This window comes from Lycium barbarum, chromosome 11, assembly GCF_019175385.1.
Source record: "Lycium barbarum isolate Lr01 chromosome 11, ASM1917538v2, whole genome shotgun sequence".
NCBI classification, from domain to species: domain Eukaryota; kingdom Viridiplantae; phylum Streptophyta; class Magnoliopsida; order Solanales; family Solanaceae; genus Lycium; species Lycium barbarum.
The window spans coordinates 117065133-117088593 of NC_083347.1; the positions used below are offsets into that span (position 1 = coordinate 117065133).

A 23461-nucleotide genomic window follows, 5' to 3' on the forward strand; every position below is an offset into this window, starting at 1 on the left:
GGAAAAATCGTGCAACAGAATAAGCAAGGTCCTCGGCTGTTCTTAAAGGATCTTTGCCACCCCAATTCTTGAACCATTATAATTTAAATAAAAGTAACATATAGTCAATTGTCAATATTAATTCTAGTACAATAAAAATAACATACTGATTGAACAACTGAACATCATATCAGATCTACATAATCCATTAAAAAACTTAACATCCAGTCCAATTTTCAGTCCACATCTTTGGGCTATTTGGATTGTTGGGGGTAAACCGATCGCAGTAATAACCATTGCAGGTGTTTATCTGGAAACAAAGTATGATTTTATTACATCAATACACTAAAAGAAAACGAGAACAAGAAAAGGCCTCGACTACGGTATATGCGTATATATAATCGTGTATAATTTTTAGTAGCGAATTTATGTATATCGCTGCTAAGAAAGTAAACAATGAATTCGTCCAGACTTAAACTAAAAATAGCCGGCGAATGTATAATATATGTATAATTCATGTAAAATATGTATATAATCACATATCATTAATCTATAATCTATATATATCAGCTAGGAAATTAAAATTGCCATGGGTTGGGGAGCATCAGGCTGTTGGCACATGATCCATGGGACACCAACATCAAGTGATTGAGCCATGTTAGAACACCATTCAACATAAGCTTTGCCAGCATCACCATAAGCTGATTGTGCGTTTCCATATTCATTCTCAATCTGTGCTAGAATAATTGGACCTCCTTGAGATGCAAATAGCTTCTCTTGTTTCACCATGTCCACTATTAGGGTGTGTTCGGTACGGAGGAAAACATTTTCCGGAAAATGTTTTCAATTTTCTCATGTTTGTTTGGTCAAAAATTTTGGAAAACATTTTCCTCAAAATTGGGGAAAATGACTTCCCTAATAAAAGTAGAGAAAACAAGTTCACAAGTTCATTCCACCAACCACCCTATCACCACCCAACTCAATCCCAACCACCAAACCCCAACCACTCCCAACCCCCACCCACGCCACCCCCACGCACCACCCCCCCCCCCTCGCGGCCAAAAATATTTTTTTTTTGAAAAAAATGTTTTGACATTATTTTTGGTTTTTTATTCTAGAGGTTGGTGCATCAATGGGAGCTCATGTGTGGCTCCGCCACTTTGGGATTGAGTTGGGTGGTGATAGGGTGGTTGGTGGATTGAACTTGTGAACTTGTTTTCCCTACTTTTATTAGGGAAGTCATTTTTCCCAATTTTGAGGAAAATGTTTTCCAAAAATTTTGACCAAACAAACATGAGAAAATTGAAAAACATTTTCCAGAAAATGTTTTCCTCCGTACCGAACACACCCTAATAGTGGACATGGTGAAACAAGAGAAGCCCCCCCCGCAAAAAAATTACTTTTTTTTGCACCCCACCCCGCACCTCCTCACCCACTCCCACACCCCTACCCCCCAGCAAAAAAATATTTTTTTTGAAAAAAAAAAAAAAAAAAATCCACCCCCACCCCAACCCGCACCCTACCCCTTCCCCACGCCCGCACCCCTACCCCCGTCACCCTCCCCCCCCCCCCCCCCCCCCCCGCAAAAAAAAATTAATATTTTTGAAAAAAAAGTTTTGACATTGTTTTTGGTTTTTTGCACCCCCACCCCACCCCGCACCCTACCCACCCCCACCACAAAAAATATTTAAAAAAAAAGAAAAAGTTTTGACATTTGTTTTGTTTTGGTGTTCTGGGGTGTAGAAACCCGCAAAAGACAATAAAAACTTCCAAAAAGAAAGTTGGGGTTGGGGTTGGGGGGGGGGGGGTGTTGGTATGGTATGGTTTCCACGCAAGGGGGGAGGGGGTGATGCGGGATGTGGTTGTGTAGAAAATTTAGAAAAAAATTAAAAACTTCAAAAAAAAATGTCGTGGGAGGGGGTGGGTGGGTGCGGGGGAGGGGGTGCAAAAAATAAAAAAAATAAAAAAATGGAAGGGGGGGGGGTGCGGGCGTAGGGGTGGGTGAGTGGGAGCGGGGTGTGGGTGGGGTTGGGTTGGAGTTGGTGAGGGTTGGGGTGGGGGTGCAAAAAACAAAAAAAAAACAAAAAAAAAAATCAAAAGAAAATTTTTTTTGGAGGGGGGTTGGGGGAGTTGGGGGGGGGGGGGGTGGGAGTGGGGTGTGGGTTGGGTTGGAGTTGGTGAGGGTTGGGGTTGGGGTGCAAAAAACAAAAAAAAACAAAAAAAAAAATCAAAAGAAATTTTTTTTGGGGGGGGGGGGGGGTGGGGGTGGGGGGAGTGGGGTGTGGGTGGGGTTGGGGTTGGGGTTGGGAGAATGGTGTTGGGTTGGAGTTGGTGAGACTTGAATGAGTATTTTCCGGAAAACGTTTTCTATCAATCAAAGGAACATGAAAAAATAAGTAAGAAATTCACTTATTTTCCACTACCCAAACGAATATGAGAAAATAAGTGGAAATTCACTTATTTTCTAAGAAAACATTTTCCTTGGAAAACATTTTCCTCCATACCGAGCACACCCTTAATTGGGTAATTTTTTTCGTTCTATCATAAAACCACAACATTATTTAGTTTACATTAGATATATCCAGGGCATAACCAAAATTGTAGTAATTTAATCTCATGATACTCAATTTATACCATATAAACTTGGTTAGCCGTGCGAAGCTCAATTCCAGGCATATTGTGTAACCATACTGGAAATCCTCTGAAGAAATTTGTACAACTTAGTATTTTAAGAAAGAAAAATAAACAAAAAGAAAGTCATATCGTTGATTTAAGAGGCTTTTATCACGTACCCGTAGTTTCATTCAGCACAAACATAAGGTCCAATACGAAGAACAACATAAAGTCCTTCATCTTGAATTGTTTTCAAGAACCTTATGAGATCCAAATTCCCAGAAAAGTCATATTCGCGACGAGATGGCTCGTGTGCATTCCAAAACACATAGGTTTCAATTGCATCCAATCCACCTTCTTTTGCTTTCTTTATCAAATCTGGCCACATCTAACAAAACCAAATAAACACAATACAAAGTTTACACAATTTTTTTTAAAAGAAAATAATAAAGCAAAAATATACATGTATTTACCTCGGCAGTGCTCCTTGGGTAATGAATGGAACCAGATAGAAGAATTCTCCGTTCTCCATTGATGGTAATAGCTCTTCCATCATGAGAAACTTGATATGCAACTAATAATGAATAGCAAAAAAACAAAAGAAAAGCAGCTCTTGAGAGAAGCCATGATGGCAATGGGCGTGAAATTAACTGGAATAAAAAACCTTAGAGCGTATATTTATAAGATTAAACAAGTTGTAATTTTAGTCGAACTCAGATTTAATTCAAACAGTTTATAACCGGTTAGGAATGTGATTTTTTATAATAATAAAAACAAGTATATTAGGAAAAAACATGATTCTAATATAGTTTTTATCTTTATCCTACAAGTATACGCGTCTATCCGGATAATCCTACAGAAACAATATTATACCAGGCTTTTAATTAAGTTACCTATCATGGCAGGAACTAATTTTGGATAAGATATACTATCATACGAGAAATCTAATTACGTTACCATATATACTGACAAGAGGGAAATTAAAGGTTATCCTATATCACGTTCAAACGAGTAACTCTCTACTGACTCATAAGTAAATAGTAGAATTTTTAACCTAAATAATATAATATAAAACAAATAAAAAAAACTAATACACGAATTAAAAATAACCAAAATAACGCAATATACGGTAACGTTTTAAATGATATTCTATAAAAACCATTTACTTTCTCCTATTAGGATTCTACGATTCCTCATGGTACTTATCTACCTCCTTATGTTTATCTCATGTCATATATACTAAATAGCTTATAAAATTATCTGAGAACGTGATGAATCAATTACCTGCATATATTTCACATTGATCAAATATTTAACCACCCAAGGTCACCTTCCACTTGTCCGGCAAGCACCTAATTTCTAATATGATTTCTATTTTTAAACTTCTAGCTAAAACAATTAATTATTACTTCAATTCTAACACTTAATCAAGAAATAAATGTAGGGTATATAGTTTATCCAAATGTATTTACAAATCCTCTTGTTTGAAGATCACTTTTTAGATTAAACTCTGTATTAATGGATATGTATATTCCATATATCGTTCCGGCTTTCATTTTTTCTTAACGTGACACTATTTTTTCAACATAAAACTTCAAAGTCCAGAGCCTAAAGGGCACGTTTTTTGAGTCAAAACTCCAAAAGGGGTTGTGGACTACACGATAAACTAAAAGGGGTTTATCGTGTGCTAGTTCACGATTTGTGGCCTCCTTTAACGGCCTCCTCTATTGTCCGTCTGTCAGTCCCCAATTTTTTTGAAAAAAAAACAATATTTTGCTTGCAAATTGTGTACCCCTACACGATTTGCAAAGCATTACAAAAAAAAAAAAACACTAATAGCAAATTATGTTTTTTTCTTTCTTTTTTGGTTTCAATAAACACATACTAATAAAAGAGAAAAATATGATAGTTAGTCCTTTTATTTGCAAACCATAATAAAAAGGAATTTTGTCCCTCTAATAAATAACTATCATATTTAATACATTTGAAATCTGTGATTTAATTAGTCTTTTATTTAGGATGTATATATATATCTATATGGACTATTTTTATAATGATATTACCGTCAAATATGAAGTAACCTTACAAGTATACCATAACATACGGGTAATTAAGTAATAAAACAACAATAATTATGGTAAAATTGTGAATATGACAAACAAAAGTATCAAAAAATGCATATTATAATTAATTAAGGATTAAATATACTTAATCAGATATCAGATTAAATATAAAATTTACCACTTACGGTTAATTACTTACCACATCACATGTAATCTAGGAAATTTTCTTATTTATTATTACCCAAGATGAAGTCATCTAACAAATTCAAAATGTCTAAGCTTTTTCTCCAAATTATTATAATCTTGTTTAAACAGTTTGAGCAAACAATTTGAGAACTTCAATTTTAATGATTCAACTAAAAATCTAACCCATATTCAATTTTGATAACAAAATCCTTTTTATTATGGTTTGCAAATAAAAGGACTAACTATCATATTTTCTCTTTCATTATGTGTTTATTGAAAAAAAAAAAAAAAGGATAAGCCATGTGTAGGGGTACACAATTTGCTATTAGTTTTTTTTTTTTTGTTTTAAAAATACTTCGCAAATTGTGTAGGAATACACGATTTGCAAGCAAAATAAATTTTGTTTTAAAAAATTGGGGACTCACATACAGACGGTAGAGGAGACAAGCTACAATCGTGGACAAGGACATGATAAAAAGGGGTTTAATGTGTAGTCCACAACCCCTTTTGAAATTTTGGCTTAAAAAACATGCTCTTTAGGCGCCGGTCTCTAAAACTTCATAGTCTCTAACCATCAGCATTGATAACCTTCATCATTTTTTGGTTGATTTTAAAGGGAGTCAATAATTCAGTTACTTTTATATATATCATTTAAAATCTAATATTTTTCTAGCTTTTGAGATGCAAAGTTATTAATAATTCTTTTTAATAATCACTATCTTGTAAAAATATTTTTTTAATTGATAGTATCGCTAATCTGCTTAATCTATCTTGAGACATTTCTAATCTTAAGTATACCCGCATAAAGAAGTTTCAAATAAATAAATTACACTGTCAGTGTATATAAGTTAAATTGATGACAGATGATTCTTGCAACATTGTTGATCTTAAGTAAATATTTATAAATTTTAAGTTTGAAAAATTTGTTCACGCTAAGACAATCTATTAAGTATATTAGCCATCTTCTATCATGCTTTTCCCATTTGCTTATTTTTTAATATAAAGTGTATTAGAAAAATGTCTAGAAAATGCATCATTTGGAAATTTTATATCAGTAATTCTAATTGATTCATTTTCTACTAATAGATCTCTCAACATTGTATATATGCTAGTCCATTGACTAGGTGTGTGTTATCTATCTATCTATCTATCTATCTATATATATATATATATATATATATATATATATATATAAGAATTGAATTATTTAATTCATTTAAAACCTATTGATTTTCTTGAGGATCTATATCTGATTTTTCACTAATTTATTATTATAATTGTTGTTGTTGTTGTTGTTGTTATTGTTCTTATTATAACACAACTAAACTACAAACGTGTTCATCTAAAGAAATTTTTTCCCTATTTTCATAGTAACATTTTTATTATTCACTAAAAATTTATCAAGAGCTCTTTTTTGGGATTGTATTAAAGTTTCTACTTTTCTCTTTTTCTTTAGCTTTGAAAACCCGGATTCATATCTTCTAGTTGACATAATTTTATTATAATACATAATTAAAAAGTCACTATATATGTGAAACAACAATATTAAAAATCACAAATTTTACATGAAAAATGATAAAAAGGATAGAACAATAGAACTTGATAGAGAAGGTCAATAACGTGCTATCAAAATTCAATATCATTGTTGTAACGCTAAAAACTTGATTAATAGATTTAAAGATGAACTTTTGATTTGATCTGTGAGAATCTAAGAATAAGGAGAAAGTAAGGCTAAATTGCACAAACGATTAGAATAATATTTTTATATAATAATTAGTATTGATTGCCTTTCATTAAAAAAATCTCTATCAAAAAATCATTAATGAAAGTTGCATATCTTTTTTTATGCCAACAAACTCTTGAAAATATAGTAAAAAGTAGGCTCAAAAAGTAATATTTTTTTTTAATGAAATATTCAATATTGAAAATATATACAAAGAAAAAGTGGGTCCCGAAAATTATGGGGCCAAGGCAATGACGTTATTGGCCTAAATGCAGAAGACCCCTTGAATCGAAGTAAGCAAACAAAATATATTATTAATTTTCTTTTTAAAGAAATGGGGGGAAAAAAGTATAGAAAACGAAAAAAGAAAAGAGAGAGAAAGTCAAGGGGCAAGGGAAGTAGGTTGTGCGCTAGGTTGCTTTTTTTTTTTTTTTTTGGAAACTCCAGGAAAACTCACAGCCTCTACCCGTTGGGTGCGCACTGGATAAACCTCCCACTGTGGAATAGCCTGCAAACCCCACAGGGGATGTAAACCGCACTAGACAAGCCCTGTGCGATAGGCTCGACTGAGAAGGCATTAGGGGGGGTTCGAACCCGCGACCTCCCTTAGGAAAGTCTCCCCTCAAACCCACTCAGCCACACCCGAAGGTGCGTGCGCTAGGTTGCTTGGTTTTAACTAAAATGAGTTTATATTTTTAAATTTTATCTGATTTAGCTCGTTTTGTATATAATTTGAGATACGTTTTCACCCATCAACAAAGTGTTAAGGAACATACAGTTGTTACTCCTCTTCCTTTTGCTTCATTTCATAGTTGTTTCCGTTCGTCTGTCATTACTCTTCAATTGACAAGTAGAAAATTCATCTTCTTCTTTTTGTTTGTATTTTTTTTTTTTTTTTTTTTTTTTTGCGCATGGTTTGGATAGGAAGAGAAATCTTGGAATTGCCATTATGTTGAAATTTTTGAGTTCATATCTTCAAAGTTGAATCTGAAAATTGTTAGTGCTATTGATTGTGAATTGACAAACTGATTTGTTGTTGTGTTTGGAGCTCAAATCGTGATTAAAGTACCGATGTTGTAAGATTTGGGTGGTGAACATATTAAAAAGACAAACATTGTTGAACAAGCTTGACGAACTGGATTTAAATTTAGAATTTGATATTTTGTGAGAAATTTGAAGTGGATGTCATTTAGACTCGTTGACAATAGTCTAATAAGATTGTCTACAAAATTTGAAGTTATTTGGTGGAGATTTGAACTGGTTTTAAACAAAAATTGCTACTTAAAATCGCAAAAGAAATTTGTAACGGTAGCTACAACGTTTATACATCATTATATGCTTTATACAAAATTAATACATTTTTATTCACTATTATGTATTTTTACTAAGATAAATACATTGCTTATATAGATATATAAATATTGAATAATCATTATTGTTTATTCCAAGAAAATATTGGCTATGCGAGTGTAAACTAGAAATATGGCTAGGTGAATACAATGCTGTGTTAGGGTACATATCTTTGAAAAGTTCTCATTAAACAATTAGCTTCCCTTTCAGTCTAATTTTATATATATATATATATATATATATAATTGTATAAACATTATTGTTTATTGCAAGAAAATATTGGCTATGCGAGTGTAAACTAGAAATATGGCTAGGTGAATACAATGTTGTGTTAGGGTATATATCTTTGAAAATTTCTCATTAAACAATTAGCTTCCCTTTCAATCTAATTTTACGTTTTCCTCTTCTTTTATCTCTTTTTTTAAGCAAGTTGCAATTTGCACCTATAACGTATGCACTTTGGTGTGATTTATACCCTATCCTATTTCTTTTAATGATTTGCATCCTAATCTCCTTAGTTCATTGCAAAACTTTTAAAAGATTCATTTTCTCCATTACGTATAAGGGTAATAGGAAAATACACAAGTAATATTGTTGACTTCTCCTTCTCCATTATTCACAAGTTCATTAATTCAATTTAAACCATCATTTTTACGTCTGCACAACAAAAAGAAAAGATTCAACCCCAACGATCAATTAAAAAACAGTGGAAATAAAAAACAAAATTCAAGTGTTCTTAGAATTCAAGGACTGGTATCTAACTCAACACCATAATGGAATTGGGACACCGAATAAGTTACAGAGATAAAATTAACTTTTTATATTTTTATGATAAAAATTAGATTTGAAAAAGTTAATTAAATGAAGGGATTTTTACACTCTAATTAGGGTTAAATAATTACCCCATTTAGCCAATATATTTTTTTACCTGTTGTAGCTGCCGGAGAGGTCGTCTCCTTGATCCTCTTCGCTGTACCACCGAATCTTCATCTTCTCTGTTGTACCACCGGATCTTCATCCTCTCTGATGTACCATCGAATCTCCACCAAAGAGGTTATCTCCTTCGTCCTCTCCCTTGTACCATTGGATCTCCACGAAGAGGTCGTCTCCTTCATCCTCTCCTTGTACCATTAGATCTTCATTACTATACAATTTTATACAATGTAAAAGTGTGTATAAACACCTCTTGTATAAGTTTGTACAATACTAGTGAATTTGACCGTGCTTCGCGCAGTTGAAAAAAATCTTATTAAATTCATGAAGTGAACCATTTTTTTAATATTTGAGTATTTAAAATTATAATTTAAAAAATAGGTTGTACGCACGTAAAAAATTGCCCTCACTTTTCACAACTATATGTTTTGATAAAATTTAAAATGCATTCCTTTGATTTCAATTTTTTACATAATTTTTCGAACTCCATAGGTAAATATTATATTTTAAAATAGGTACATATTTGATTTTGTTTCATTAAACGTCGAAAATTTGTTCTTCTATAACTTTCTCCTAAATTAACATGTCATAAAGAAATTGAGAAAAAAAAAGTAAAAACATTATTACCGCACCCCTTAAACCATATTTCAGCCTCTAAGGTATATCGAAAACCCTAAAATGATTCATTTGTAATAATCACAAAACATACTTATATATCAATAATCTAATACAATTTATCAAGACGCACGACCAAGAAGCGCAATAAATGCTTGTCTCAGATATTATTAAAAATAAAATGTCATATTCTCAACATGAAAATGCCATATGTGTGGTTAGAAATTTGAATATGTCTCAGTTGAAACATTGAAATTTATTATGCCTTTGATCTTAGTGCTAAGAATTTGACTTGATTTATAATCCCACAACCTTTTTTTTTAATTGCCACAGAATAAAAAAATTGTTTCAAGCAAAAGAGTAAAGGATTATAATTTGAAAGGGATGCCAATGAATTAAATCTCAGGTTATGTATCAGTGACGATACACAATACATGATATATTACATGATACATAATACATTATTGCAAGCCCACTCGAGTAAGTAATTCCACAAATGAGGGAAACTTTGTTCTAAATTCTCCTAGCAGACTAATCTTTTTTTTTTTTCATTTTGCCATCTTTATGGATTCATGGATGCATTGTCTTTTCTTGTTTGTAAAATCGCGCAAATTCAGACTTCTAAAATAAATCTACGAGCTTTGTATCTTCTTTGGGTGGCGATAGCCCTTGCTTCAGATTTTCCTTGTCACAGAAAAACTTTCTCAAACCTAACATTAAGAATTGTGGGGGAAAGGGCATTTTGACTCAATAAAGTAACAATATGGGCATTTTTGGACCAATCTATTAATGGCGGGGGCCTTTTTTGGATCAAACTATTGACAGAGTACATTTTTGCCCAATTTCTCATAGTTTAAGTGCATTTTGACCCTTTTCCGTAAATAAAAGAGAAAATTGTCAAATGCCCCCTCAATGTTTGGCCGGTTTAATTATGACACACCCAACCTTTATGGGCGACCTATTCCCCCCCCCCCCCCCCCCCCCCCCCCTCGGGACAATTTTAAAGTGAATTAATTTCACCCTAGATGGTGAGGTGGCACAGAGAGTGAGAAGCAAATAAAAATATTTCTTATTATTTTCCTTTTTTCTTTATCTTTTATCCCTTTCTTCTTCTTTGTTACACACACTTCCCCTCACTGGAAGTATGCAATTTCCGGCGATTTTTTTTATTTTTGGTCTTTTGTTCCCCTTCGAGTTTCACAACTTCCAAACTAATTTTCAGTAATCACAAATCATTTTTTAGAAAAAACAAGATGAGAAAATGAAATATCAAGAGACCCAATTAGTAATTTCATTCCATTACAAACTAATTCAAAACTCAAATCAAGAAAAACTAAAAGAAGAGGTAATTTTTTAACAATGGCCATGCTCTATAGTCTAAAAAATCAACTTTGATCTTTGATCTTTCAAAACCCAATTTTGAAAACGCAAATTTCAAAACTGAATGGAAACCCAATTTTCATTCCACTACAATATAATTCAAAACCCAATTTTACTATTCTCAAATTCGATCTTTCAATTTTCCCTTCGAATTTATTTTTTGGACTATAGAGCATGGCAAAATTGAAAGATCGAAGAAGTTGGAACAGTCGAAAGAGATCATTGGTGAAGATAAAGGGAAATAAAAAATCAAAGGTTATTTAGTGCTCAAGATAAATAGAAAAGTTAATTTCTTTGGCCAAGTCTTTTAATGGTGATTTTTGGTGTGGTGGATGGTGGAAGAAGACAGACTAGGAAAAGAAACAAAAAGAAGATGAAGAAAAAAAAATTAAAAAAAATTTAACTGGTAAAATACACATGTAAGGTGCGTGTATTTCACCACTTAAATACAGATTTGGTGGTAGCGTTTTAGGGGGTAATAATTCCGTTTAAAAAATAGTCAGGGGGTAATAGATCACCGGTAAAGGTTGAGTGTGTCATAATTAATCCGACTAAACGTTGAGGGGGCATTTGACGATTTTCTCTAAATAAAATAAAGGTAAAAACAGTAATCGCTACATTTAGTTTAATTTTTTTTGTACCAACGAAATGAAATTTGTATGATATAAATGCATAAAATTAGAATTAATTACATGCTAATACGCATAAAAATTGCAGTTTCACATAACAGTAAGGCAGAAATATGGAGGAAAAAAGGAAAAAAAAAAAACGTGGGTAAAAATATGACACATCTTTGAATCTCATTCTAAAAACTAAAACAATGAATTTTTCAAGGCTGTCAAAGTTACTTGAAAATTCTCATAATATCTAAATACACAAGGCATCGGATAACATCAAGGAAAAAAAAAATCCATGAATACATCAATGATAGTGGTGAGCCTTTTATGAGAGCATGAAATCACAAAAAGTTACAGCCCCATAAACACAAAGTATTTAGAGAATGAAAATTGCATTCAACTAAGTAACAATGGAAAGGAAAAACATAAGGGAATATTATAAAAAGAATCATACTCTTAATGATGATTGATGACTAATGCAACTACTTTGTTGCCCGTAAAATTCTTGTATTCTTTGTGACGTTCAAACACAAAAGCATTAAAGGGGAGTTAACATGGAAATGGACCGTATTTGTAAATTTAGTAAGAAATACATTCGCTCATGTCAGCCTTTCTTGCAATCTCATACCCAAAAATCTAGTGATTGTTTACATAAATACTTTTTGCCAACAGGAAAATGATAAGAAGAAGAATAAAGTTACCTGCAGAAAAGAGGAAGAAAGAACTGGTTCAAAGTTAAAAGGGGAAGATAAAAGAGGTATAATTAAGAGGCTTAAAAGATGTGACTGTTGAAGTTTGAAACGTATGTCTTCTGGAGAGTTTTGAAACGGTATTTTCATGTCATTAAACCTTAATTGTTTAAATTTTAAAATAGGAGGAAAAACAAATAAAAATATGGAAAAATTCAAAAAAAATGAGAAAAAAGATAAATGTGATTCTTGGCCATAGAGAAGTGCCACATCACTCTCATAATGCCTAGCTTTATTATATATATAGAATATAGATTGTTTCCTTTCCTTTTGTTATCCTCAAAATTTATACTATCAATATTTTTCTTTCTTCAATACTTTCATCATAGCTTTTACTCAGTGCCGGCTCCAGGCTAAGGTAGCCAAAGCAATGGCTTTAGGTCCCAAAATTTTTGGGGGCCCCATTTTCACTAATAATAAATTTATGAATATTTTTTTTAAAAAAAATTACTCATCTTAATATATGTGATACTTTTTGTTTTTTAAGATTCAGATAGTAGTAACTTTGACCAATATTATAAGATGTATTTTTTAATCATATTGATATGACAAAAGTTATAACTTAGTATTACTTTTATTGTAGTTTTCAAATATATAAATATTAATCTTGAAGTTTTACTTCAAAATTTAGTCAAATTAATTCTCGATAAGCAAAAAGTATCACATAAATTGGGACAGAGGGAGTAATATTTAAAAGTAAAAAGGCAGTACTTATAATTTTAACTAAAAAAAGGGAAGAAAACTTTATATTTGTTACTAATGTTGATTGCACCGGTAAGAAAAATAGATTTCATAATAAAAATTTATATATAAAAAAAATTTAAAGAAAAGTTAAGGCCTCTCATCAAGATTTAGCTTTAGGCCACTGAGGATGTTGAGCCAGCCCTGCTTTTACTCTTGCATTTCTTTCAAAGCATTTTTTGAAAAATAATTTTCTTGAGCGGAAATCTATCGAAAGCAACCTCTCTACCCTACAAATGTTAGGATAAGGCCTACGTACACCTCACTCTCCCAATTCACACCTATGGGAATATTTTGGGTACGTTGTTTTTGTTGTCGTACATTTTAAAACAAAATAAAATGTGAAAGAAAAGGCATAAAGAAGGATTGCATTAATGTTCAATTATTGGAAACAAAGTCTGTATTTTCTGTCGACTTCCATGCATAAAGCAAAGTGAATCTCCACTATACCACACAATATTTTTCTTCATTTTTAAATTGACTGCCTGCTTTACACCCTTAATTCTAAGTACACTCCTTCTCCTTCTTCACTAAGAAAGATCACTATATTTGCTTTAAATATCCTACTACTCGTTTCCAATCAATACATACTAAAAACCAAGCAAGAGAGAAAACTAAATAGAAATGCTAGTAGACTGGGGACCAGTAGTGGTGGCAGTGGTGATGTTCATCTTATTATCACCAGGACTCCTATGTCAGCTACCAGCAAGAATTAGGGTCATCGAGTTTGGGAACATGACCACTAGTGGAATTGCTATCCTGGTTCATGCCATCTTATATTTCTGTTTATATACCATCTTGATAGTTGCCGTTGGTGTCCACATACGATCTGGTTGATACCTTACTACTTCATGTGTATATTATCCCGTAGTTGAAAGTGACTATTGGTCTATTTGAGCATTTTAATATTATTAAGTATTGTATTAAAGTGACTCATACTAAAGTACCACAATTTGCTGCATTTTCCCATTTCACGTTGGTAGCCGAAGGTGTGGTTGTGTTTGTCCCTTTGAAATTCTTGTACCACCATCTCGTTACTCATTTTAGTTAGCGGAAGAATGTGACAATAATTTTACTTGCAACTCTTTTCACCATTATCATATTAATTCACTCATATTCTCTCAATTTACTCCACCATGCATATTCTCTCAATCGATTACCCCGCTCTTCCACTTTTCTTCCAATTAATTACAAGGATGAATTTCTTCACCTATCAATAGAAGTCATCCTTAACTTGTGGTGTGTGAAAAAATATTGGAGAGTTCTTAAAAAGTGAGAAAAAAAGAGAGTTTTATTTAATTGAAGGATGATTTTTTATTTTTTGTGGAGCTTTGGACGCAACATTTTGTCCAAAGTTTGTTAAATTGTACGACGTTGTCAGGCTGTTATATCCTAGAGGGGACAAGTCAGGAAGATTACTGCTCGACCAGAAAAATTTGCTACAAAGAGCTGTGAATCTCCTTGTGTTTCATATACTTTTGTACTATTTCTCATTCCTGGAGTAATCTGATAATTATGTGCTTGACATAATGGTTATCGAAATCATGATAATGAAATGAAACAAGTTATCCGACTGAGTTCCCTTTACATGTTCATATTGGTGTATATTTAAGTTTGTTCATAGTGCAAATGTTTTTTGGCTTAAACATGTTCGTCCTCTTAAACTTGTCAATAAGTTTTATATGGACATTTGAACTACGGTTTGTTGCACTCGAACACATATAATAAAGGGTTTCTATTAGGCACTTTTGATTCAATTATTGAAAAAACTTTTGCGCCTATTGTCAAACGTCTATTAGGTATAAGTTAACCATAATAAATATGTCATCTCCTTTAATTATATCCACATCAGCCTCAATTAGAACAAGCCTGAAGTTTTATGGCTTACTCAGGCTAGCTAATGCATATAATCAAAGAAGTTAACATACTTTAAGTGGATAATTTATTTACGTAATATGCACTTGAGAACACAGGCAAAAGTTTTTCCAAAATTTAAATCGAAGGATCTAATAGGAACACTTTACTATGTGTTCAAGCTCGATTGAAACAAACCGTAATTCGAATTATTAAATGAAGTTACTGGCAAGTTCAAGGGATTGTCTATGTGTTAAGCCAATTTTTTTCTGTTTGGCAATTTTTTCATATTAGCACTACAATTATTAGCTCGTTGGAACTGCAACAATATTAGGAAAAAAACATCACTTACTCAAAATATAAAATGGTCACGAGCTTATAAAACGTCTTTGGTCCAAGAATATTCTAAAGTCCTGCCTCGCCGCGAGAATGAATGAGAAGTACTCCTATCTAATTACTACTCCCTCCATCTCAATTTATGTGAGACATTTTCTTTTTTAGTATATCTAAAAAAGAATGATACATTTCTTTATTAGACAACCATTTAACTTTAAATTTTACTTTTTACGTTTAACGAGATGATCTATAAGCACACACATATATATATATATATGGCTCATTTAAGCTCACAAAATTCAAAAGTCTTCCTTTATTTCTTAAACTTTGTGTCCAGTCAAACTATATCACACAAAATTGGGATGGAAGGAGTACTTTGTTAATTCAATATCAATACTTAACTTCCTTGAATTTCTTTATTTAAACGAATCCACTAGACGGGGTTTCTAGGACTAATTTGTTATCTATATCTATATATAATATAAAGCTAGGTATAGACAAGGTGATGTGGCACCTCTCTATGGCCAAGAAACCTATTTATCTTTTTTCTCCTTTTTTTGATATTTTCCTTTCACTTTTCCCATTTATCTTATTCTAAAAAATCACATTCATAACCTATTTCATGTGTTTAATCACACCTAATTAATTGGCAGTTATGACTTTTCAAGTCTATGACTCCCCATTGTTTCACGTTTTATAAACTGGACCTATCTTTTTCTTACCTCAGTAAATCGCATCACCCCTATGTGATAAGAAAGGTCGTGCAGGGCTGACTTTAATTTCCCCTGCCAAAGCATGAAACAACATGACACCAATTACAACATGCGAATGGTGGAATGCAAGAATTCAGAAGGAAGAGTAAAATGAATCATCACCAAGACACCAACAACTTCCACGACATCTAAACATCAATTCTTTGAATGGTAATTTGTAGGTTACTTCTGTGAGTATTTAGTTGTGTAATTGATTACTGGAAATCAGTGGCTATTCTGTGGGTTTCATCCGTATATTTTTTCTTCCTTTTGTTTGAGGTGCGTGCTGTCACCTGGACTAATTTTATGTGGTACCTGCTATCACTCGACAGTATAGGTACGAGATAACTCTATCCATCAAAATTTAAATAGATGAACAAAATTACATAATGTTTATTTCCTCCCACTAGGATTTAAACCTGAGAACTTCTTATCTAAATTGAATTGTTGTTCTTTTGTCTCTTTTTGTTTCTGCTAATAATTTGGATACGAAGTTGGAATAGCTTAAAGTAATTTGATATTTATCTTTTCTTACAAGTACTTTTTATCCTCTTTACATTGGTTATATTTATGAAATTGTGCGCTTTATTTTTGTAACCTGAGAACTTCCTTTCTAAATTGAATTGTTGTTCTTTTGTCTTTTTTTGTTTCTGCAAATACTTTAGATACAATGTTGGAATAGCGATTGGTATTAATCTTAATCTTTCCTCACAAGTATTTTTTCATTCTTTTTACATTGGTTATATAATTGTGTGCTTTATTTTTGCTATTCATACAATTTTGAGTATTGTCTTTTATTAAAGTTGTGTTTACATAAAAAATTAGTGCAACTAGTAGAATCTTGAGGTTCTTTTCAAGGAATCTCAATACTGGTGGCACCCTTCTTTGGCTTGGAAACAAAGTTATTTTTTTGTTTTCCCTCTCATTCTTATTTTTAAGTTAAATATAATTATGTTTTTTCTTCAAAAATAAAGTGAACAGTTACAACTACTAATGAATAAAGATACATCTATTATTATTATTATTATTATTATTATTATTATTATTATTATTATTATTATTATTATTATTTAAGAGCAACTGTTAGAGGTCTAAAAGCCACTACTCATCAACAATCGTTGGATCTCTCAATTGCCATATTTCCCTACTGTTTTCATTCAATGCAACTTAATATTTGGAAGTCTGAAAGTCACCACTAATTAAACTAACCATTGTACCCCTCAATAAAATAAATAAATAAAAAAAAAACCACATTAACTTGGCTGTTAGAAGTTCTATTTCAAAGGTCTCTGAAATAAAGTCATTTTATAACTTTTCTATGGCACCCAACATAGCAAGGAAATCATTGAAGGAGAAGAAACACAAAAGTGGTATCCATCGACATATAGAACGAAAAGCTCAAATGGGAATATACATACCAACCATTAACGTACGTTTGGATCTTCTTCTCATCAGTTTTAATTGTTGACTACGAATTGTTTATATATGATAATTCCGGGGAGTAAGGTTATTCATAAATTTTTCATGTATATGAATATACTTTAAATCTATTTTTTTTTTAATAACAGCGATTTTCATTTCATTGGTTCATAAAAATATATATGCGTCTAAAATGATTTTATTAAGAGACACGACTAGATATTACTTAGGTTTAATACTTCTAATTTTATATGATATGAGCAATTCACATGCATGTAACAAAGTATGAATTTAGTAATATCGTTTATGATTTTGAAGCATAGACAAATGTATTGAACATATTAAGGAAAACGAAAGTGAATTATTTTAAGTGAAGTATAGACATTAATCAACACCACAATTTTATAAAAGGTTGGTTGATCATATTTTTGTATTATTTGATTTAGTTTTCTTTTTTATCAAGTGTAATTTTTTTATATAGTCTCATCTCAATGATTATGTACAAAGTTTGGAATGCCAAACTCAAATCTGTAATTTTTGCCCATCAATGATCAATGGAGACAACGTTTAAACCAAAAAAAAAAAAGTGTAATTTTTTATTTTTTAAGTTAGTAGAAATAGTTTAGTGTTTAAATTCGAGGGTTAACTGGGGCAAATCTACTAGTTAGTAAATAAAAGGAACCTCAAGGAAAAAGTACTAAGTAAGGAGAATAAGCCTTACCTTGCTTAATCTTAATAAGGAAGGTAAGGTAATGGAAATGAGACTAGTCACTTTTAATTCTCAGGGGAGCACTTTGGTACTAGCTCCTTTACAGTACTTTTCTTTCAAATTAATGTTGGGCTGATTGTAATTCTAATACGATAAGACGTCTTTGGGCATTAGACATGATGAGGTCACTGCATGGAATGATGCGTCAATATCCATCAAAATTATTAAAATTTTCATTGCTTGCGTATACTTCTTATCCAAGTTAGTGATGGCCAAATGAATATTGTACATTTTTTGCGAATAATGAAATAAGTACCCTGCTTATGGCAGAGGGGCCCCTTAGTTTGGTAGTTTGGTCGAGATAAAAAGGTATTTAGATAAAAAAAAACTCTTTTTTTTTTAAGCTCATTTAAAAAAGAATGATATTTTCTTATATTTAATAATAATTTAATTTATACTTCTCATTTTACCTAATTTATAGCCATAGAAATATCTATAGCTTATTTTAAGAAAACATCATCCATAGAAAACATTTTCCTTACTACCAAACACATCCAAAATCATAATTCCGTCATCACAAGTCACAACAACCATAGACAGCTGATCTGAGTGCGCAGCTATTTCATTTCGTAGTGTTTTTATGACAAGGAAAAAAGCGGGAAATGCACTCTTACGCCCATGCACAGTCAACAGCACATAATTAATATTATTATATATTGGTCTTAATTTTCATCAGCCATACATCTCAGAAGAGTAAAAAGAAGGCAATTAGTAAAAACAAGAGACCCCTCAAGATGTATGATACATCAGATCACATCATAATTTCCTACAGAAGCACAAGCAAAAGTTCAACAAGAAAAGAAAAGACAAGTAAACCGCCCATCAGTGGCGGAGCGAGAAATTTCCCTAAAGAGTTCAAAAATATAAAAAACACGTGAAAAAGCCAAAGAATTCATTATCTACTATATATTAATAAAATAAAATAAAATGTAACCTTATATATATGGTGTAACTTTGCCCCTACCGACCATGCATGCTTACTAGGAACCCATGTACATATGGACTCCAATGGCTAATAAGAAGATGCACATAAGGACGAAGTAGACAACTGAGTGAACCAGAATGGACACCCCACTCGTTTGAAAGGTTCCAAATTCAACAAATCGGTTGCGACCCGGTGCTTGAATCAGCAAACCTGGTTTTGAAAAAAATAATTCAAAGTGTTAGACAATCAAAATTGGTTTGGATTTAGTTTTTAATTCATGTTTAAATGAGATTTATTGTCAGAATTGTGTAGGAATATAGATTTTCCTATTTTTAGCCAAAGTAGATTTCGTACTATTATAAATAGGGATATTGCTAGCTATTTTCATATTGTAGAGAATTATAGAGAGCATTCAAAGATTTATTGAGTTCATGAATATAATATTTTCATTCACCTGGTGTTAACAGCACAAACAGCACCACCGCCACGAACACCGGACCCCAATCCGACATCTTCCCTCTATAATATTGTTATCAACCTGTACAGCACCCTTTTTCAATTCTGGCTATTTGAATTCTTTGCTTCTATACTAGGCAAGAGAAATGGTACGTAGAGAATGGTATTTATAAAGGATTGATTTCAGCAACAATTGAATCATGAATGGAATGGTTATGAAGAAACAGAAGGCTGCCAAATGAAGCTATTCTATTTCATACTTTATGATTTGCTTGTATCACAAACTTTGTGAGTTAGCGCAGGGGCAACTTTAAAAAGGTTACAAGCACTTTCAAGGTTGGTTGCTTATGAGATCAACTTTCTGATTCCCTTCACCTACCTGCCACCCCCCAACACCCCCCCCCCCCTCCCACCAAAAAACAAACACACACACACACAATCCGCAAACAAAATATAAATATGGCGCCAAGGTGCGGAGCTAGCCTTTGGAGCGTGGGTTCGGCCGAACCCAGTAGCTTTGGTCCAAACCACCCACAAGCTTTAAATAATGGCTCCGCCTAGCGTCTATCAACAAAGGCTAGCTACAACACTTATGAGGATAAATTAGCACTTAAACAGAATACTTCTGGATCAAGTAGAAGCATCCATAAGCTACAATTCTATTTCACTTCACAAAATTTACTAAGAAATTTTTTAGCCATAAGGTTGTATGCCAAGTGAAGTGCAAAACTTCTATAAAAAAAAACTCACATGCTAGCTCTTTGACCATTATTATAATAGTACTAGGTTTGTGCACAATTCGGATAAAACCAAAAACCCGAACCCATCTACCCTTTTTGATCTATCGGATTTTGGATTTAAGTTATCTGGATCGGTTATTGGATTTGGCTTTAACGATTTCGGATAATCGGATCGGTTTACGGTTTACCATAATATAAAACCGAACTGACCGAAAATACGAATTAGTTATGTGCTCCCTCTGTATTAATTTATGTGGCACAATAGAAATTTCGAGAGTGAAAGCTGTTAATCTTGACTGTGTACTCAAAAAAAGAGTTTTAAGTTTTTCGACACAAAATTTACATATGTGAAAACTTCGTAAAAAGTACTAAGTCACAATATTTAACAATTCAAAATATTTAAAAGATAAATGAAAAAATTGTGGTAAAAAAGAACTTGTTTGAATGTCGAAATCCGAAAGGTGCCACATAAATTGGGACGGAGAAACTTTTATTTCTCTTTGCCGGCTAAGTCTCACTATGTCTGATTTCTCTTCCATTTCTTTTGGGCTCTGGCTTCTCCAGCGCTCCTCTAGTTTTGAGAAGTGATCCAAGATCTCTAGTGCAATTTTTGATATAGGAATTAGATTTAATAGTTGCATACAAAATTGTCCAATGTCTTCTAATTTAAGTACCAATGATCTGTTGGGCAAAAATAGATTTGGGGGCAATTGGATAACACCAATTTTGATAAAGTAATCTTTATCGTTAAGGAATTTAAGCTACTACTATGTTACTGCATGACTTCCGTGGAAGAATTCCTTTAAGATGTTACAAAGCTAACGAAATTTAAGTTTTAGCAATAAATTTGAATATTCCACAACAATGACAATGTGAATCTTTTGCGAAGAAAAGTAATCGATGTTAAACAAATATGGTAAGTTGTATGTTGTACTTAGGAGGCAAAGACAGGTATTAATAATACCTTTGGAGTGCCTGTTATTTGTTAAGATAGTTTTCTTAACGAACATATATAAATTTCTCTTAATAGACATGACGTTTAAAGACATCTTTTAATTTAACTAGAATTCAAACTTGCCTTCTCTTCTGTCTCAACTTTCAATCACATACACTAACATGGTACTCACATATACGATTTCCTTTAAGAAGTACTGTATGAGAAATGCTTAGATAGTTTACAAACTAAAGGTATAGGCGGAGAGTTTCTATATAATAGATGTGTGTTCAGTTCTCGTTGTCCATCTTTCTTCTTCCCCTCCTTAATCTTCCAATATAATACTGTAGTAGAATTTCTCTTATTAAAAAGAAAAACAGAAAATGGCTGAACAAATTGATAATGCTCTCACAGAAAACCATATAATTAAGACAAGATCTTCAACTAGAGGAGTTCTTTTGGCATTTGTTCTTGACTCATTTGATGCCCATTAGCCCATAGAAGTACTATTCTACTTCACGTTTTGTGCTCCGGCCAATGCTACTGCTTTGACCAGGGCTGGATCCAGCTTATCGGGTGTCGTGAAGGTTCACGAGAAACCAATAGCTTTTAAAAGGTTTATTAAATATTTGACTGTGCACTCGATTATTGTCATATATCAAGTTGAAATCATTTTAAGAACCCATAAACTTTAAATCTTGAATTTGTATCTGGCTTTGTCAAGTGCTGATAATGATGAATTGGTGGTGAAACTCCTCCCTTCCCCTAGAATCCACTCCGAATCGGAGGAGTAACTGGTCAAACTTTTTGAGTAGCCGAGATATTTAACAATGAACATTTTCTTCATTGTCGTTTTGTTTTAGCTGTGCCTTACTGATGGTATTCCTAATAAGCAAGTGTCATCAAAGCGTTTGTAGTCCAATGGTATGGATAATTGCCTTCCAAGCAATCGACTCGGGTTCGACTCACGGCAGACGCAACTCCCCATGTTTTAATAGATAGATAAAATAATCTATTCTAGATTTTAATATTAAAGGATATTTTGGTATATGTGTTAGTTTTGGACTAAAATCAGGGAGATAATAAAGAATCAAACACAAGTTAATCAAAGAGAGATTCAACAACAAAAAAAGAAAAATCAATTCTTTGGGATCCTTCCTTTCTTCAAACGGAACGAAAAGAGATAGTATCAGGCCGATTTCTGGTCCTTTTGAAGTTAGTACGAAATAAAACTCATATTTAATAGTAATTCATAATGTGAAATTTATTCAAAAAAAGTTACAGCTCAAATTTCTATTGATATTGCATAAAACATGTGTAGAGAAAATTGATACGACAAAATATAAGATTTTTAGCAATTACTGTATTACTGAATAATTTAAGCAGCAACATGTGGAGCACTAATGATCATCAATTCCCTATCAACAGCTTTCTTCAAGAAACTGTTCTCTTCAAGTACCATCTGAACTGGCAAGAACCCTAAACCATTGGCCATTGCCACCATCATCTCTTTCGTCTCCTGTTTAAATTCCTCCAAATCCACCGTCCCATTTGAGTCGCGATCGAACTGAACAAAGATTGAGCTATAAACTCGAGAAACCTCATTTGGATCCGTTTTCACGTCGATACCAAAATGTGTATCGAAGACCCTTAGCCCCTGCAACCAATGGCAAAATCAAGAATCTTGTTAAGATTGTTCAAGATTCAATACATATCTATAAAAAGTAAATTTTGACTTATATATGCAGTATAATTATCCGACAAAGATTATTCAATAAATATCTATAAAAAGTAAATTTTGACCTATACATACAATATTATTTTCTATATACAAAATATAAGTTTTTCGACAAAGGGTGTTCAACTGATCACCCTTTAGCCTATGTGGCTCGACCACTACATATACCTGCAGCTCCTTCAGCATTTCCGGATAAGAAAGCATGCCATCATGGTCTTTATCGAGGTTGCTGAAGCGCTCCGCGATAAATTCGCTAAACGCTTCTTCGTCTTCCACGAAGCTAAGAATGGTGGCACCGTCCAAAATTTGTACGCTCATTTTGTGGTGTTGATTTGTAGCAGCTGAAATACACTGAATATATTTTGTTGTGCTGATGGAGAAGACTCATGCTTTATGATTCTATTTATAGGCAGGTAAAAGAAGCTTCGAAGCTACCAATTAAATACTTTTTGGCAAGTGTTATAAGACTAACAATATTGAGTTGCTAGTTTCGGCTGTTTTACTAGTGAGAAAGTGGAATGAATTGTAGGCCCACAGCCGGTTATTTTGAATTATCGCACACAGACTACTAGTAATAAAATATTTTTTG

The 23461-nt window shown here is 32.5% G+C and overlaps 4 protein-coding genes across 4 annotated transcripts; 1 reads left to right on the forward strand and 3 right to left on the reverse strand.

Annotated features, from left to right (window-relative positions):
* Positions 1-2607: 2607 nt before the first annotated feature.
* LOC132620176 (beta-galactosidase 15) lies at positions 2608-9045 on the reverse strand. The gene is given in 5 exon segments (XM_060334869.1): positions 2608-2669; positions 2772-2821; positions 2823-2980; positions 3066-3242; positions 8947-9045. Coding segments are annotated over 5 exon segments (546 nt in total).
* A 4420-nt stretch (positions 9046-13465) lies between these two features.
* On the forward strand, positions 13466-13910 carry LOC132617616 (uncharacterized). The gene has a single exon (XM_060332663.1). The coding sequence runs from the start codon at positions 13574-13576 to the stop codon at positions 13784-13786; it is 213 nt and encodes a 70-aa protein (XP_060188646.1). The 5' UTR covers positions 13466-13573; the 3' UTR covers positions 13787-13910.
* Positions 13911-18710: 4800 nt separating this feature from the next.
* LOC132617795 (uncharacterized) lies at positions 18711-19732 on the reverse strand. The gene is made up of 2 exons (XM_060332874.1): positions 19459-19732; positions 18711-19214 (listed from the first exon to the last, which is right to left on the reverse strand). Exons 1-2 carry the CDS (start codon positions 19514-19516, stop codon positions 19060-19062), a joined length of 213 nt encoding a protein of 70 aa, XP_060188857.1. The 5' UTR covers positions 19517-19732; the 3' UTR covers positions 18711-19059.
* Positions 19733-22463: 2731 nt separating this feature from the next.
* On the reverse strand, positions 22464-23262 carry LOC132618046 (uncharacterized). Its single transcript, XM_060333108.1, has 2 exons — positions 23041-23262; positions 22464-22791 (listed from the first exon to the last, which is right to left on the reverse strand). The coding sequence occupies exons 1-2, from the start codon at positions 23188-23190 to the stop codon at positions 22513-22515; spliced, it is 429 nt and encodes a 142-aa protein (XP_060189091.1). The 5' UTR covers positions 23191-23262; the 3' UTR covers positions 22464-22512.
* Between the last annotated feature and the right edge of the window lie 199 nt (positions 23263-23461).